Source organism: Mirounga angustirostris, unplaced genomic scaffold (genome assembly GCF_029215605.1).
Source record: "Mirounga angustirostris isolate CCGP_5_RB_7025 unplaced genomic scaffold, mMirAng1.0.hap1 SCAF_2, whole genome shotgun sequence".
NCBI lineage: Eukaryota > Metazoa > Chordata > Mammalia > Carnivora > Phocidae > Mirounga > Mirounga angustirostris.
Window position 1 is genome coordinate 115,724,317 of NW_026991710.1, and position 17,225 is coordinate 115,741,541.

The following is a 17,225-nucleotide window of genomic DNA, read 5'->3' on the forward strand; positions in this document are numbered from 1 at the left end:
AAGAAGAGTGTCTACGGTCTTTAGTGTTTGCTACCACTTTGAGTTTTTAGTATAGGGAATTGATGCCAAGGGGAATACACCAACAAATTCACAGAATCAATGATAGATAAATCCAATCATCAAAACCAAAGCCTTCAATTTGTTGGGATGTATACTGCTTAAAAGAAAAAAAAAAAAAGCAAAACATGACTTTTCTTATGTAAACTATCAATTGTTTATTTTATTTCCATTTAAAATATTTTCAAGTAAAAAATACGGACAAAAATACATATACAAAGCTTGAAGCAACTAGAAGCATGACGGGTACGCAGATACATAAATACAAATGAAATTAAATTCATTGCAAAATTGAGTGACATCATATTGCACAAAAATTTATTCGATACAAAAACACACGTGTCAAGACTTTCCATCAGATGAAAGCACTCTTATTTCATAGCATCTTACCACTCACACAAAGAGCCCATAAACACCATCTGGCAGTGTGATTGCTGTACCAGAACTCTCCCCAGAGGGAAATCATTAAACTGTAGAAAAATCCATTTTATTTCACATATCACATGATGGTATAGGCTTCAGTGCCAGAGAACCTTAAGAAACACAACACAATCCACATATGAAAGTCCCTTTGCACCATGTATATTTTCATAGTTAAATATCTAAATAATTCAGCACTCCTAATATGGTTGGAACGTAGACACAGAAAAGGAATTTTGCTATCTAAGAATTTAGCAATGTAAGACATCGTGTAGAATTTGTACAAAATACACACAGTCCCCTTTACCAAGTTTTATCATCATACTGTCAGAGTGAAGAAACCCCACCACAGATGAAGACCATTTAGAATACTGAGGTTCATTCTTCCTCAGATCGACTTCTCTGTTCCTGTATTTTGGATGACCGGGCCAAACACTGTTCCCCCTGCCCCTCAGTTAGGGGAATGGTACAAGGTCATGACAAATGCATTACAGATTCACGGTAGGGGTTAGAGCTGGTCTATAAGTTATAGTTGAAACATAGATCAAAGAGGTGGCTGCCAGCATAACCTTCCAGAGGATTCTGACTACCATTTGTTCCACTGGTCTAACCTAATTCCGTGGGTGCAAATTATTGATGCTTGCCATATAGAATGTCAGAGGCATTTAAACACAATAATATACAGAACCTAATAATATGTTAATATGAACATACCAACACACATATTTGCTATCCCTTGATAATTGAAAAAAAAAAGTCACTGTTACTAGGCAGATTTAACACAAAGCTCACTAAATCCATTTTTATATAAAGTAAATACAGATATACATACAATAAAAAGACACAAAAAATTCATCATGAAATGAATTCTGAGTCAATAACTAAACACCATCTCTACCAGTGCATCACTACCATCTAATCCACTCTACAATAAGTAAAAAAAAAAAAAAAAAAAAAAAATTCTATGAAATCTGGAGTGAAATATTTGTCAGAAAAGTAGGACAAATTAAGTTTGTCAAGCATTTGGTACAAGAGGCCATTTGTCTTTCTTTTTTCTGACTTGTGCTTACTATAAAAACACAGGTAGCCAAATGTAGCATTAGTAAACACAACTACATGTCTGTTCACCAATTTGGCACAGAGAGAAGACTCTATATTTCATGGTACTAAGCAATGAACTCTTAACACATCCTTAACACATCTAATGCTTATGTTTGCAAAGTTCTCAAAATGTTGAGGGGTACCACTGAAAACTCATTACTATTACATTGCAACACATCTACAAAGAAATAGAAACTTGAGGCCCACGCCTATGTTCAAAATAACATTGGCCCCAAATATCCTAAAAGAGTAAAGTCATATGTCACTCTCTGTACATGAATAATGTCAAAAGAAGAATCCGGTTTTCAACATGTAAGTATCCACAGTTTAGTTCCAGATTTATAGCATTGGTAATACTATTCACAAGGGAAAACTATTAAGTAAAAAATTTCTCCAGGGAGAGGATCAAAAAAAAAAAAAAATCCAAGACTACTTAAAATTTTTGGAGGACTCTTGTGGTTTATGTGATAACCGTAGATAGATATTGGGGTCTTTTTTTTTTTTTAATTTTTGCTTCCAGAGCAATTAAAAAGTGCTATACTGTAGTGTTTGAAATCATTAAAACAACAGTAGTTTAATGTAGATCACTCATATTCTGTTAAAAGCATACATTCATTTGAAACAATCTGTTTTATTTGCCCAGAGTATTATTTTACTTTAAGATAGTTTTCTTTATATTACATTAGTCAGTAAATGGAAATTTGGAATGGAGAACTTCTAGGGAAAAAATAATTCCAAAATCTTTTGAAATAAGACAGTTCAAACCTAGAACCAGGAACCACATTGCATTGCCTCCAGGTGTGATACAAATGAGCTTCTGAGGATGTACTGAAGACTATTAACCTAGTAGGAGTAAGAGAGGTCTATCTTCACAGTCATCATCTAAGTCAAATCCCTCCCAACCCATCCAATTACCCAGATGTAACATCGAAAGGCCTAATACATTTACCCATAAGATTCTGTGCAAAGTACATTGTCACCCACGGTGCTCAAAATGCAGTCACTTCTGCAAAAGACATAACTGTGATTCAGTCTTTTTTGTTTGTTTCTCTAGCTTTCAGCATGACCTTTAAAGACTTCAAGAGGTAATAAGGAAGGACTCAGCAAACAAGTCTTCTAACCAATAAATTAATTCGCTTGAAAGTCATACTTTAAAAAGAAGTCAGTAGTGTAAGTTACTGTGGAAGGAAAAACAAGTATGCTCTTTCAAACCAGTGCATCCATCTGCATGTCTCTCAGATGCCTACCGCTCCACAGTTTTCTTGAGAGAATTTTTATCTATAAAATTGTTAAGGCTGTTCCTGATACCATAAAGGTACCCTGTGTCCAAGTAGTTGAAATACACACATGTAATAGATAACTACTTGAGATAACCATCTCCCAGTGATATTTTAAGGCCAGTGGTAACAAAGAGAGGAGAGGTGAGGACTCCCAGGGAAGTAAATCAAGTGGCAGTTTCACACTAAGGATATCTAGGGTCATTGTATAAATTCAAATTAAGACTAACTCCCATCTCAAGGCTATCATGTCGAAATATGACCAAAAAAAGCAAAGGAAATCACTGATTCATTTAAAAGAAAAAACAGAAATGGTTCAAAAAGATCAAGCTAATATCCTTAGGAGGTTATAAAGAAGGACAATATCTCACAACATGGAAACCTGGTGAACTTTCTGTGAGACCAATACACCTTTGTGAATTTGTAGTGAATCTAAAAATAGACCAAGCATTTATTTTTAGACACCAACTAATTTGAAAATGCAACAAAAGGAAGTAAGGATTATCTTTAAAACTTGGCTGTTAAAATAACTTTTTAAGAACAGTACTAAAACTACCTAGAGGTTACACTTTTAGGTATTATATATATTGAGATACCTTTAAAATACTGTTTATGAGAACATTAACCTAAAATACACGTATAGGTAATAAATTTTTACCTTACATATAAATTATGTAAACAGAAGCTGTCAAGATGTCTCATCGTCTACTCTATATCTGCCACGAGTTTCTCGCCAGTTACACAATGTCATGCTTTAATTCCTGACTTTGAATTGTTAACAAAGTAAAATGTGACTCTGTAAAAATTATCAGCACTAACATACAGCATATCGTGTTGGGCAAAATGAAGAAAGATTACATTTAAGTAAAATCAGTCTTTTACTCATTTGCATTCAAATCCCAAATATCACTATATTTCTTTCCTAACTAAGAAAAAGAATTACAATTAAAACCCTATTTGTTGTTTTTCTATCATTCAGAACTGAATCATAAAATATGTCAAAAGTGAACTCTGTCCTTATATATCGCAAAATATATATTATGAGAAAGCCATTTATAATTATATATAGATACTTCAATTAACTCAAAACTTTATTATTTAAAAATGTATTCTATAAATGGCCCATGTTTATTTCTACTAGAAAAAGTAATGGAAGTTTATTTTACCATACTCACAGGGAAAGATGCAGAATTTGTAGGGCCAGAAATGTATAAAATTTTTCTGATCTTCTTCAAGAAAATTAATACACATTTCCTAATGCAACATTAGGTACAGGACCTTGGAAGGGGCATGTCTAAGTGAGGGGCACGGAAGCTACATTCCATTAGCTACTTGGGATATCCACTTATGCACAACAGACAATTAATTTTTAATATTTCTCTGACTATGCTGCATAATAAGTTACATCAAAATATCATTACTTCCAGTCACATGCTATCTTTCATTTCCTGCTACTCTGACCTTCAGTATTCTATCTTTTCATAACCTACACCTCAATTATAAGAAATCCACCATAGGTCAAAGATGCCTTCTTTCTTGGTTGGCATTACATTCATCTACAAATAGAGATAAAATAATGAGTTTCCTGAAGACTGATTACAGTTCATAAAAAATTAAGTTAAGTAATTATACTCAGGTTAACTATCTGTTAATATACCAGATAGCAACTGGGGAAACAATTTTACCAGGCATGTAAAATAATCCAGAAATTTGTTTCAACATACATGTTTTAGTGTTGGAGAAACTGCCATGCATTGCTAATGTAACCTAATAACCTATTGTACTTTTGTGCCAGCAGAGATGGGGGAGAATACAGTATAAGCACATATGTATATGTGAACATTTATATTGGGTACTGGAGTCCGCCATCTTTTCTAGGGCAAATCTTTAATCTCCTGAAGAAAGACAAGAACAAGGTCTACTTCCAGCTGACCTAAACATTCATAGTAGTCTAGTTTTCCTAAACTGATCCAAGAAATATCTCAGAAAAATAACCTAACATTTTTAAAAGTGAGTCAAAAACATTTACTGAAATATTCCTATTGTGTAAGGAGAATCAGTTCATTTTTTAAGCAAATTGTTTTAGCTTTGGAAGTCTTTACCAATCTGTTTAATCCGCAATTAAATACTTGAGACTCCATGTAACCCAAAAAGTAGTACATTTGAAAATAATATATTAGTTGTCTTAAACTGTATTGGCCACTTTTACATTTTGTGTTATAATAAACTCATAATATGTATATAAACATTTGAATATCCACACTGGTGCAAGTATATTGTAATGGTTTATATATAATTCTCTCCATATATAATTTTAAATATATGAAAAAAAATTTTACTTAGTATAAATAAAAATATATATATTAGTGTTCAGGAGAGTTTTCAAATAGAATTGGTTTGATGTGATACCACCTGAATAAAAATTATGAATACTGATTTCCTGATTATAGAAACTCTGCATCTTGTCATGATGTATCCTAAAAATAAGCTGAAGTACAACTTAATCTTTATTACTTTAAAATAAATTACTGACTGACTCCTGTCTGGCTAAAAGTGGTATTACAGTTGCATCAGAAATTTAACAATGCAAAAATCATTTTTGAAAATGATGGAAGAAATATGAGAGTGTATCCTAGTTAGCTTTTATAATGTTATATTTAAAGAGAAATTAAAACAAAAAATAAAGAAATAAAATGAGACCTATCTGCCCCTGTAGTTATAAGCACATTACTCTCAGGAATAATCAAGAACTATGTAAACCTCTCCATAAGATTTTACCATTTTTTTTTGTTAGACAAAACAAACAAACAAAAAAACAAACAAACCCCACAAAAACCCTTAAGAAGAGTTTGCTGGTTTATATTACATGGGCCTAGACTGTTAAAAAAAAAAAGGGATATAAAGACAATCTATTTTTTTTTTTACCTCAGCAACAATAGAATGGCATGAGATACAGACAAATGGATGTAAGAAGCAGAGACTACAGATCAAATTTGAAAACCAGATGGTAAGAGAAAAAGGAAGGAATTTTTATAAATTCACTTAGAGACCCAAACACCAGGTTTGGCCGAAAATAGTATCAATCTTGGATGTGTATTAAATGGTATCAAGAGCAAAAACTGAAATTAGTGAATTGGAATTGCCTCAAATTCTAAATCATCATTTCTACTTCAGTTAATTTTCTATGAACCTATATCAGCTCTTAACGATTTTAATCAGTGCAGTTGTTTCAAAAATTGTTACTTTTAAAATTAGAGGATGAAACATACTCTCGTATGACTATTTAATCTTGGATGTATGTAAATAATAGTTTACACATTCCATCATTATATTACACTATATGAAAATTCCACAATATTTTCTAAACCTTGCATAAAAACACCTATCTGAATACACACACAGTTTCTCCTTCTTTCAGTGAATTTGTTATCAGTTATCTCTTTTGCAAGTTGAATGATAATTAAGGTGAGGAAATTACTGACAAAGCTGAGATAAAGAAGTGGAAAATTTTAGAAACATCAGTTGTAAATCTTATTTAGCAGTGACATTTCTTCCTCAATTTTTATGTAAATATATGCCTTTTCCTAATTAATCTGGACAGTTTAATCTGAAGAGATATTTTAACAGAATATAAAATATATAAAGGAAATGTACAAACTGTCAAAATTTATCACCATATAAAAATAGCTATGAGATTAAAAAACTGCTCATAATTACTAACACTGCATATAGATATGATTATAGGGTTGGGCATAATATTTTGGGTATTCTCTTTCTTGTTGATTTCTGTCTTATATGGATATTGCAATTTGAAGATTTAAAAATGCATATATTTAGCTATATTACAAGGAGTAAATTATTAGTGAAACAAATGATTGTCCTTAAGAGCCTTTAATACCAAACTGACTATTGCTTTGCTCTAAGAAAGATGTTACATCCTTTCCTGATCAAGTGGGCTTCCACGAAAACAAAGTGGCCCATAACTGTGGTGCTTCCTGATAATGAGTGAAAAAAAAATCTTAACATAATCAATTATCAAAAATTTTTAGATATAATCCCTGTATTTTTCTCACAAACAATAGCCCCTGGAAACTCTTCTTTAATGTACTCATTAAAATTAGGCATATCCCCTCTGTCCTTTGTTCAAAATGCTCTGGGAATAACGCACTAAAAGATGAGTGATATCTAAGTTGGTATCTAAGGGGAAGCAATGCAATGCCAACATAAAATAAATTTCTTTCTTTCCTCAGTCCATAATGATGATGTATGGTTCCCCCGCCCCAGAAGAGTAGAAAACACTTTTCACAGTATAGTCATCTACAGTATATACAAATTGTTTCTATAAAAGCCATATATACAGAAAACATCTCGGTGTTCATGATTAGATATGTTATATGGACCACTAAAGTAATTGTTCATTCGGTAGTCTATTTCCTCTAACTTCATGTAGGTATCAGGAATTCCAAAATCATGTGACCTCATGGAATACTTGCATAGCATATCTGCTTTCAATAACTACAAGGAGTTATAACTAAATTTCTTAGAAACCAACTTGAACACACTAAAATATACAAATAGCAATAACCGATTCCTTTAGTCCATCACCAAAGTTGCAATCTTCTGGATTTTCATAAAATGAAGTGAAGATCCACATTTTGTTTCAGCCCTTTGGGCAGAAACAAGGCCAAGCACAGATTGCCAAGATTTCAAATGCATTAATTCATAATTTATGACAATCTTCTTCTGGTACAACTTCCAGTATTATTTGTAATGTTCTGGTTATTCTGTCTACAAAGAAATAAAGAAGAGAAATTAAAAATGCACAGAACTCAGAAATGCGTAAAAACAGCAAAATGTGAATTATTTGGGGTTGAATACTGAAAACACACAACCGCATATTTCATAGAGCACTTTCAAGAATTATTTACTTCATTAAAATCCCATCATGCTCAATTAATTTATTTGTCACTTCTGTAACTTCCCATGATGGCTTCTCAGCAAGAATACATTAATATTTTGTATTCAAATAGGAATTTTTATTCATAAACCAGGAGGCTGAAAATATTTTGAGGCAATAGAACCAAGATATAAATAAATGTTCAAAAATACACTTCATATTCGGTTTAAAATTGGTTTGTTGTTTTAGTACCTATGAGATTACAACCAATTCCTCAGAAAAATCAAAAGACTCATACTATAATGTCCAGTCTTAAACATGTAGCGTATTGGGGCACCTGGGTGAATCAGTCATTAAGCGTCTGCCTTTGGCTCAGGTCATGATCCCAGGGTCCTGGGATTGGGCCCCACATCGGGCTCCCTCGAGGAAGCCTGCTTCTCCCTCTCTCACTCCCCCTGCTTGTGTTCCCTCTCTCGCTGTGTCTCTCTCTGTCAAATAAATAAATAAAATCTTAAAAAAAAAAAAAAAAAACATGTAATATTACTGAGTAAAACATGTTATGTCCCAGGGCCTTACTACCTCATCTGCAGAATGAGGGATTTGGGAGTGCCACCAGCAAGATGGAGGGCTAGGGGGTCCCAACACTTGCCTCCCCACCAAAAAAACAAAAAGAAAAACAAAACAAAACAAGGGAACCAAAAAGTACCCCAAGAACAATAAATAAACAGCTATAAACTGAAGAAAGCAAATCAGGGAAATTTCTAAACAACAAAGAAAAGGGGGCAAAAGTCTGGCAGAGCTAAAAAATTGAGGATGTCTGCATAGAAAAGTAAAGAAAGCATTTTGCCTGCATCGTCCCGTCCCCCAGTCAGAAGCTGAAAGACCCCAGCAAGCCTCGGTGTTGTGGATGTATGCAGCTTTTGCTACCGAGTTCTCCCACGGTCCTCCCCAATGACACTGGTGTGAGCTGATGAAGCGGCCTGCAGCGCCCCCACTCTGCATCTGCCTCCAGAGGCTGGGGCTGTTGCTGAGGTGAGATTTGCCCTTGGGGGTCTTGGTTATTGATATGCCCACTCTTAAGGACTGGGGGCTACAGCACATCACCATACACAAGACTGGAGCTGCCACAGTTCTTTGCCCACTCCAGCCCCAGACCGGGGCTTTGTCCCGTAATTACTGAGGCAACCTCTCCCCACTTAAGCCCTGCCCTCAGGGTCCCAAGTTACTCGTTGGCTGTCATTTTTGGGACCGTGCTGTTGCCCTGAGCCCTCCTCCAACAACTTTCCCAGGTCAAGACTCTGAACTATAATTGCTGAGACAGTCTCTTACTGTTCTGACTCCTACGCCTGGGTTCTAGGTCCTGGCTCGGACTCATCATTGCCAGGGGCACTGCCACTACCCTAAGAGTCACTCACTTCCTGTGTCTCGAGTCACACTTTGGCTACCATTATCAGGGCTGTGCTGCTAGTGCTCTGAGAACCCCCATCCCAGGTCAAGACTGAGCTGTCATTGCTGAGATGGGCTCTTGCTGCCCTGATCCCTGTCCTATGGGTTCCAGGTCACAGCTCTGACCCATCATTGCTAGGGGCACTGACACTACCCGGAGCCCCACCCCTCAAGTTTCACGTTGGGGTTCTGACCCATCATTGCTGGGACAAGGCTCCTGCTGCCCTTAACCCTACCCCCCAGGTCCTGGGTTGCAGCTACAGAATGTCATTGCCAGGGCAGTGCAGCCACTGCCCTGCGCCCAGATCCCTGGAGCCCTACCCGTACCTTAAACAGACTACTACCAGAGTTGTGCTATTGCTATCTTGTGAGTGTACTGGTGCCAGAATCGAGACTTTCACCCATATCCTCAGGCTGTGCTACCATCACATCTTGTTATTCCGGGACTCTTGTCACTGCTGCATTCCCTCCTACCAGCACAAGTCACAGTGGGAGCCTTTGAGACCCAGGTACCAGTTACATGGGATATCTGCATATTCCCACACTCTAGATATTAGTGCCGGAGCCACAGCCAGCACATCTATGCCCCAAGATGTAGGCACTGTGATAGTGCCACATGCACCTGAGCCTAGGATGCCAGCTCCAATCCTGCTCTGAGGGCTCTGAGTGTCAACATGACTGACCAGGTCAGCTGCCTCCCATGGGCAAAAAGATCCCGGTAAGGCTATCAGCAGATTTCTCAGCAGAAAACCTGTAGGGAATGGGATTATATATTCAAAGGGCTCAAAGAAAAGAAAACAAAACAAAACAAAAAAACTGCCATCAACCAAGAATATTTTATCCAGAGAAGCTGTCATTAGGAAATAAAGGAGAGGTAAACACTTTCCCAGACAAACAAAAGCTGAGGGAACTTAAAGCCAAGAGACCTGCCTACAAGAAATGCTAAAGAGAGTTCTTCAAGATAAATTATATATAGAGAGAGAGAAAGTAACATGAAAACGTAGGAAAGTAGAAAATTCACTGGTGAGGATGAATATATACTCAAATTCAAAATACTCTCATTTTGATCAGAGCAGAATTAAAAGAAATAGAGACAGAAAACAACAGAACAAAAGCAATGAAATTAAGAACTGATTATTTGAATAGATAAACCTTTATCTACATTAACTAAGAAGAGGATTCAAAAAGTAAAATCAAAAGAAAGAGGAGGGGTGTTTGAGTGACTCAGTCAGTTAAGCATCCAACTCTTGATTTCAGCTCAGATCATGATCTCAGGGTGGTGAGATGGAGCCCCGCATCGGACTCCACACTGGTCATGCAGCCTACTTAAGATTCTCTCTCTCCCTCTCCTTCTGCCCCTCCACCAGCCCCCTCTCTGTCCCCCTTTCAAAAAAAAAAAAAAAAAAAGAGGAGACATTACAACTGATACCACGGAAATACAAAGGATTATGAGAGACTTCTATGAACACTTATATGCCAACAAACTGAATAACCTAGAATAAATGGATAAATCCTAGAAACATATGCTCTCCCAAGATTAAATCAGGAAGAAGTAGAATCTCAATAAACCAATATGAAGTAGGGTGATTCAATCAGTAATAAAAACCTCCCAACACAGAAAAGCCTAGAAATAGATGGTTTGCACTGGTAAATTCTAGCAAACCTTCAAGGAAGTATTAACATGAATCCTTCTCAAACCGTTCCAAAAAAATTCTAAAGGGAGGAACACTCCCAAACTCATTTTATGAGGCCAGCATTATGCTGACACCAAAGTCAGACAAAGACATTATAAGAAAAGAATATCATAGACTGATATTCCTGATGAATATAGATGCAAAAATTCTCAAAAATATTAGCAAGTAAAATTCAACAACACAATAAAAGGATCATTTACCTGTGGTCAAGTGGGATTTATCTCTGGAATGCAAGGATGCATGAAACATATACTGGAAGTCCTAGCCAGAGCAATTAAGCAAGAAAAAGAAATAAATGGCACTCATATCAGAAAGAAAGAAGTAAAATGATCTCTGTTCACAGATGGGTGATCTCATATTCAGAAAACCCTAAAGACTCAACTAAAAAAAACTGTTTTAACTATTACATGAATTCAGTAAAATTGCAGGATACAAAATCAACATATAGAAATCAGTTGCATTTCTATAGAGTAACAACAAATTATCTGAAAGAGAAATTAAGAAAGCAATTCCATTTACAATAGCATTGAAAACAATAAAATACTTAGGAATAAATTTAACCAAGGGGTGAAAGACCTGTGTTCTGACAATTATAAGACATTGATGAAAGAGACTGAAGAAGACACAAATAAATGGAAACATATCTCATGTTCCTAAATTGGAAGAATTAATATTGTGAAAATGTCCATATGACCCAAAGCGATCTACAGATTCAATGCAATCCCAATAAAAATTCCAATGACATTTTTCACAGAAATAGGACAAACTATCCTAAAATTAGTTTGGAACCCCAAAAGACCCTGAATAGCCAAAGGAATCCTGAGAAAGAAGAACTAAGTGGGAGGCATTGCAATACTTGATTTCAAGCCATATTACAAAGCTACAGTAATCAAAACAGTATACTGGCATAAAAAGAGGCACATACAGGAATGGAATAGAGAGCTTATATACATAAATCCACATACATAAGAATGAAACCTTAGCTTGGACCTCTACCTTACATCATTCACAAAAGTTAACTCAAAATGGATCAAAGATTTAAATGTAAGACCTGAGATCATAAAATTCCCAGAAGAAAATATAGGGGGAAAGATCCTTGACATTGGTCTAGGCAATGACTTCTTGGATAAGTCACCAAAAGCACAGGCAATAAACACTAAAATAAACAAGTGTGACTATATTAAACTAGACAGCTCTGCACAGCAAAGGAAACAATCAACAAATTGAAAAAATAACCTACTGAATGGGAGAAAACATTCACAAATCATGTCTGATAAGGGACTCATAACCAAAATACATAAAGAACTCAGACAACTTAATAGCAAAAAAAGAAAATAATCCAATTAAAAATGAGCCAAAACCTGAATAGATATTTTTTCAAAGAAGACCTACAAATGGCCAACAGGTATATGAAGAGGTGTTCAACATCAGTAATTACCAGGGAAATGCAAATCAAAACCATAATGTGATATTTCTTTACACCTGTTAGGATGGCTTTTATCAAAAAGACAAGAGATAACAAATATTGGTGGGGATGTGAAGGAAAGGGAACCCTTATACACTATTGGGTGAGAATGTAAATTGGTATAACCATTATGGAAAACATAATGGCAGTTCCTCAAAGAAGTAAAAATTGAACTACCTATGATCCAGCAATCCTATTCCTGATTATGTGTGCAAAGAATTTGAAGTCAGAGTCTCGAAGGATTATCTTCACACCTGTTGATTGCAACATTACTCACAATAGCCAAGATATGGAAACAACCTAAGTGTTCATCAACAGAAAAATGGATAAAGAAGATGTGATTATGGAATATATTCAGCCATGGGAAAAAGGAAATCCTGCCATTTGCAACAACATTATGCTAAGTGGGATGAGTCAGACAGAGAAGGACAAATACTGTATAATATCACTTACATTACAGAATCCAAAAAAATATGAACTTGTTAAAATACAGAGTAGAATGATATTTACCAGGGACTAAAGGGTTAGGAAATTGGGGAGACGTTGTTTAAGGGTACAAACTTAGTTATGGAGATCTAATGCACAACATAGTGATTATAGTCAACAGTACAATAAATTACAAAAATTGCTAAGAGACTAAATCTGAACCAAAAAGAAATGATAAATACATGACATTATAAAAGGTGTTAACTAATGCTAGTGTAGTAATCATATTGCAATATACAAATATATCAAACCAACGCATTATACACCTTAAACTTATATAATGTCATAATGTAAATTATATCTCAATAAAAAAGATAACTAAAAAAAGAAGAAGGGACTTGGACTAGAAAGTAGTTCTTAAAGTATGATCCCTGGACTGGGAACATTAGCATAGCCTGAGTTATCAGAAATGCAACTTTTCAAAGTGCTATCCCAGGCCTACTAAATTGGAAACTGAAGGCGGGGCCCAGAAATCTGTGATTCTGCTAGACACTAAAATATAGAAACCAGTGGGCTGGATGATTTCTAAGGTCATTTTATCTTGGCAGTCCTAGAACTCTGTGATGCTAGTGTCCCAGGGTATTCGTTCTTGTTCATCTCTTATCTTTGTAATCGATCCCTACAGAATCTCTTTAAACTGTTACTGATCCTGGAACCTCTGGAGCTTATCTTCTTGACAGTTTCAGACCCACATCGTCTCTCATCCAGACATGCAATGTTTCTCCTCTTTCATGACTTGTCACCTGTAATAGTCCCTTTCAAGCAGTATTTCACGTCACTAAAAAAGATATATTTTTCATCCGTTGCTTTATAAGAGTGTTCCCCAAAGTTGTTTTTCTCCACACACTGATATTTATAATATACATTAATTATCAAGAGCTCAGCACAGTTCTGGCAAATGATAAACTCCATGTAAATCTTTCTTGAATAAATTATATTTGTTACAGCCCACTCTACACTGAGATATATATGTGGAATACAAGGGAGTGCTCAAGAGTAATAAAAGTCCACATTTACAGAAAAGGGAAGTGGTAAAATTATCTGAGAAAAATAGACTGTGGAAAAGTAAGTATCAATAGTATGGGATATATGGCTTTTGTAAGCAGAGAAGGAGACAGGGCTATCTGATAGGATGAAACAGTAAGAGATTTTAGGCATCTACAATGCTGGATTGCAAAGCATTGGGGTTAAATTTATATCCTCCCTATCTCTTCCTCCCTGAACTAATCCCTACAATGGCTGACTCTGTGTGTGTGTGTGTGTGTGTGTGTGTGTGTGTGTGTGTGTGACTATTCAGGCATGTATCTTCTGAACAAAAGCCTTTTCCGAAAGTCTGTTTCTGTATTCTGGGACCCCCAGCCCTTTGCTTTCTTAGACGTCTTACTTACCCATGTCACAATACTGCATCAGTTCCAGAGAAAAGGAGAGCAACTTAGAGATCTTAATGCTTTGCTTGTATGACATTCTCCTTTCTGAAAACTCAATTTAGATCTTCTATTCAGCAGCACATATGGAGCCAAAGAATCTGTTTTCTGGTTCTGCACACCCATTCTCTTCTTCCATGTTCAATCAGACCTATTACATTCTCTCCTATGACTTTTCTATGTTCTCTCTTGGGATCCCAAGATTTGAATAATTATCATAATGGAGGTTTGGCTAGAGTGACTGATTTTGGCCATGAGTAAGCCAAAAGCTGGTGTAGTTGGAACTACACCAGCTTTTCCTTCTAGGTCATCTACAGCGATGGGGTCAGATAGGAGTACTCAGCAGACCCAAATAAGCCTCTGTGGAAGCTTCCTGCTTGCCCAGGAGAACTGCGGTGCATGTAGTATTCAACTGCACTTGTGCTCATATAAGCCTTTTGACTTTGGGGATAATCAACTCCATGATACTCTTCTTTTTTACAGACCTATATTTTATAGATTTTATTTATTTACTTGAGAGAGAGTGTGAGAGAGAGAGCATAAGCAGGGGGAGGGTCAGAGGGAGAGCAAGAAGCAGACTCCCCAGTGAGCAGGGAGCACACACAGGGCTCGATCCCAAGACTCTGGGATCATGACCTGAGCCGAAGACAGATACTTAATCGACTGAGCCACCCAGGAGCCCCTCCATGGTACTATTCTTTTAAATAAAGTTGAGCCAATGAGTCTATACTTGGTGTTTTCAGTGACTGCAAGTTACAAGAGCAAATAGCAATTGCAGTAATTTTAGTTTTACTTTTCAGTAGTAAAGTAAAGTAGTTTTTGAAATCAGCTGAAACAACAACTGACCTTGCAAAATCTGATTTACCCAACCACGCTTGGTACAAGCATGGGATCTACAGCCAAAGCTGAGTAAGTCTGTGAAGTATTAGCACAAAACCAATCTTCCCCACAAGTCATAATGAAAATAATAGTATGTGTTTTTTTAAAAAGGCTGCCAAACCTTTTCACATGTATGGTCTCATTTTATCCTTACAATGAAGATGGTTTAGGCCCCTAAGAGATGTAGGCAAGCTTAGCTAATTTACAATATCACCCTGCAGACTTCGTGAAGAGTCAGTCAAACGCATTAGGGAGCTTTCAGTGAGGTATCAGAAGCTAAGTTACTGATGATACACCATAAGCAGCATAATGCTTTTAGGACCCCAGAATTGCAAAGTCATTGTCTACAGAGATGGACTATGATCATTTTGCTGGTGCTCCCCAGTATGATTCTTTGTGATCAAAGATGTTGCCTAAATGCAGCTGTCCTCCATATCTTGCTTTAGCAAGAGGGACCAGCTTCCAGTCATCCCACTCATCTCAGGTGTGACACAGTCTGGCTGATGAAGAGAGGCAGCCAAGCCAAAAGCTACTGCAAGCCCTCGCCAGAGCTTGCCAGGTCTAGCTACCCCCATGTATAGTGAGTATGTCAGTGGGGTGTCTGCCCCATTTTCCTTGGGTGAGAAGCTCATGTTTCTATAGATAAATAAATAAATAACCAGAAAAATTCACTACTCTGTCAGAGATTGCAGAAAAATGTGTTCTGTGTATCTGAGCACATTTTCTTTTCACCCTAGGAATGCTATCAAACAAACTGTGGTTCAATACTGGCATCCTGTGGCCAGATAAATTCATCAAATCTCTGAAAATCTCAGATCCTCAGGTTCTGAACATTCCTGGCTATCTGTACCAAGCAGATTTTCACCATTTCCTGAAGGCTGTTCAGTCACCTCACACAGTCTGTGAAAGCACCTAAGGTAAGATGTATTGAGATCAACTATCATTTCAGAAGGCTAACCCGTTCATGTATATCAGGGTGAAAATAAATGATAATAGAAAGTCTAGAGAATGTTACCCAACAACAACAACAACAAAAATCTGATATGAAGCTCTACAAGTTCACACTGAGCTTTTTCCTAACAAGGAGGCAGTTGGGAAAAGAGGCAAGGTGGTGGGCAGGACTCCGCTGTTTGTGTGTCTATGTATGAGTTTTGTTTTGGCCAAAGGCTAGGAAACTACTTGCTATTGCAGCAATAAATATCATGAATTTTCTTTATTTTACTACAAGAATGCTGCCTAAGAGGAAAATCAAACAAAATTATGGAGGACTGTTGTTTTTTGCTACTTACTTTCAAGGCAGTTATAAAGATAAAGGGTTACAAGGCCCGCAGTTTAAAGGCAGAACTGCCATGCTCCCTGGTAAGACTTAATGGCATTTATGAGATCCAAATAACCATCATGGGACTACCGCATCATGGCTGCTTTCACAAATGGCTACACTAAATTTGGAATCCTTGGAGATGTTTGGAACATCATTAGAGGCAGAAAAACGACAAAAAACTTCAAAATCACATAACCATGGAAAACCATCAAAGAAGGATCAAGTGTGAAAACTGACAAAGAAATGGTGCAAAATATGTACATGGTAGGAGGGGAAAGGATGTTTAGAGTTGGCTGCCTCCCAACTGCAGGAGTGCAATGCCTACTACGCAGAGAAGGCATGGAATCTGCTCTCTCAACATGCTCTGCCTCATCATCGTCCAACTCGAGGGCTACTAGCTCTCTCTTCCTCAATTCGCCTGCTTTCCCATGGCTCTTGGGGGTTTGAACCATCTCTAGCCAGGATCTGAGACAGACACAGACCTCGCAACGATGAACGCTAATCTGTCCCAAACATTGGTAATGAGGACAGCAATCCTAAGGGTAGTTTGCTTAACAAGATTCTTTTTTTTTTTTCTTTTCAGGAAAGCCTCTATTTTTATTGCCTACAACAGAGAAAACGTAACTAAAAATATTCCGCAGAAAACTAGTGTGATCTAACAGGAAATAGAGATTAAATATCCTTCCAGACAATCAGTGTGCCCGTGTTAGCCTTAAGGAACCCAACTTTTAGAGTAATGCCTCTTCAGGGAGTAAGTG

The 17,225-nt window shown here is 36.6% G+C and overlaps 1 protein-coding gene across 3 annotated transcripts in view; it reads right to left on the minus strand.

Moving 5' to 3' along the window:
- Positions 1-2,100: 2,100 nt before the first annotated feature.
- Positions 2,101-17,225, minus strand: part of SLC7A11 (solute carrier family 7 member 11) — a 79,740-nt gene continuing 64,615 nt past the window's right edge. For all 3 annotated transcript variants that reach the window (XM_064585074.1, XM_064585073.1, XM_045880441.3), the window contains one exon: positions 2,101-7,643. In XM_064585074.1, coding sequence (XP_064441144.1) covers positions 7,576-7,643 — 68 coding nt within the window. In that variant the 3' untranslated portion in view covers positions 2,101-7,575. The remainder of the gene's footprint in view (positions 7,644-17,225) is intronic.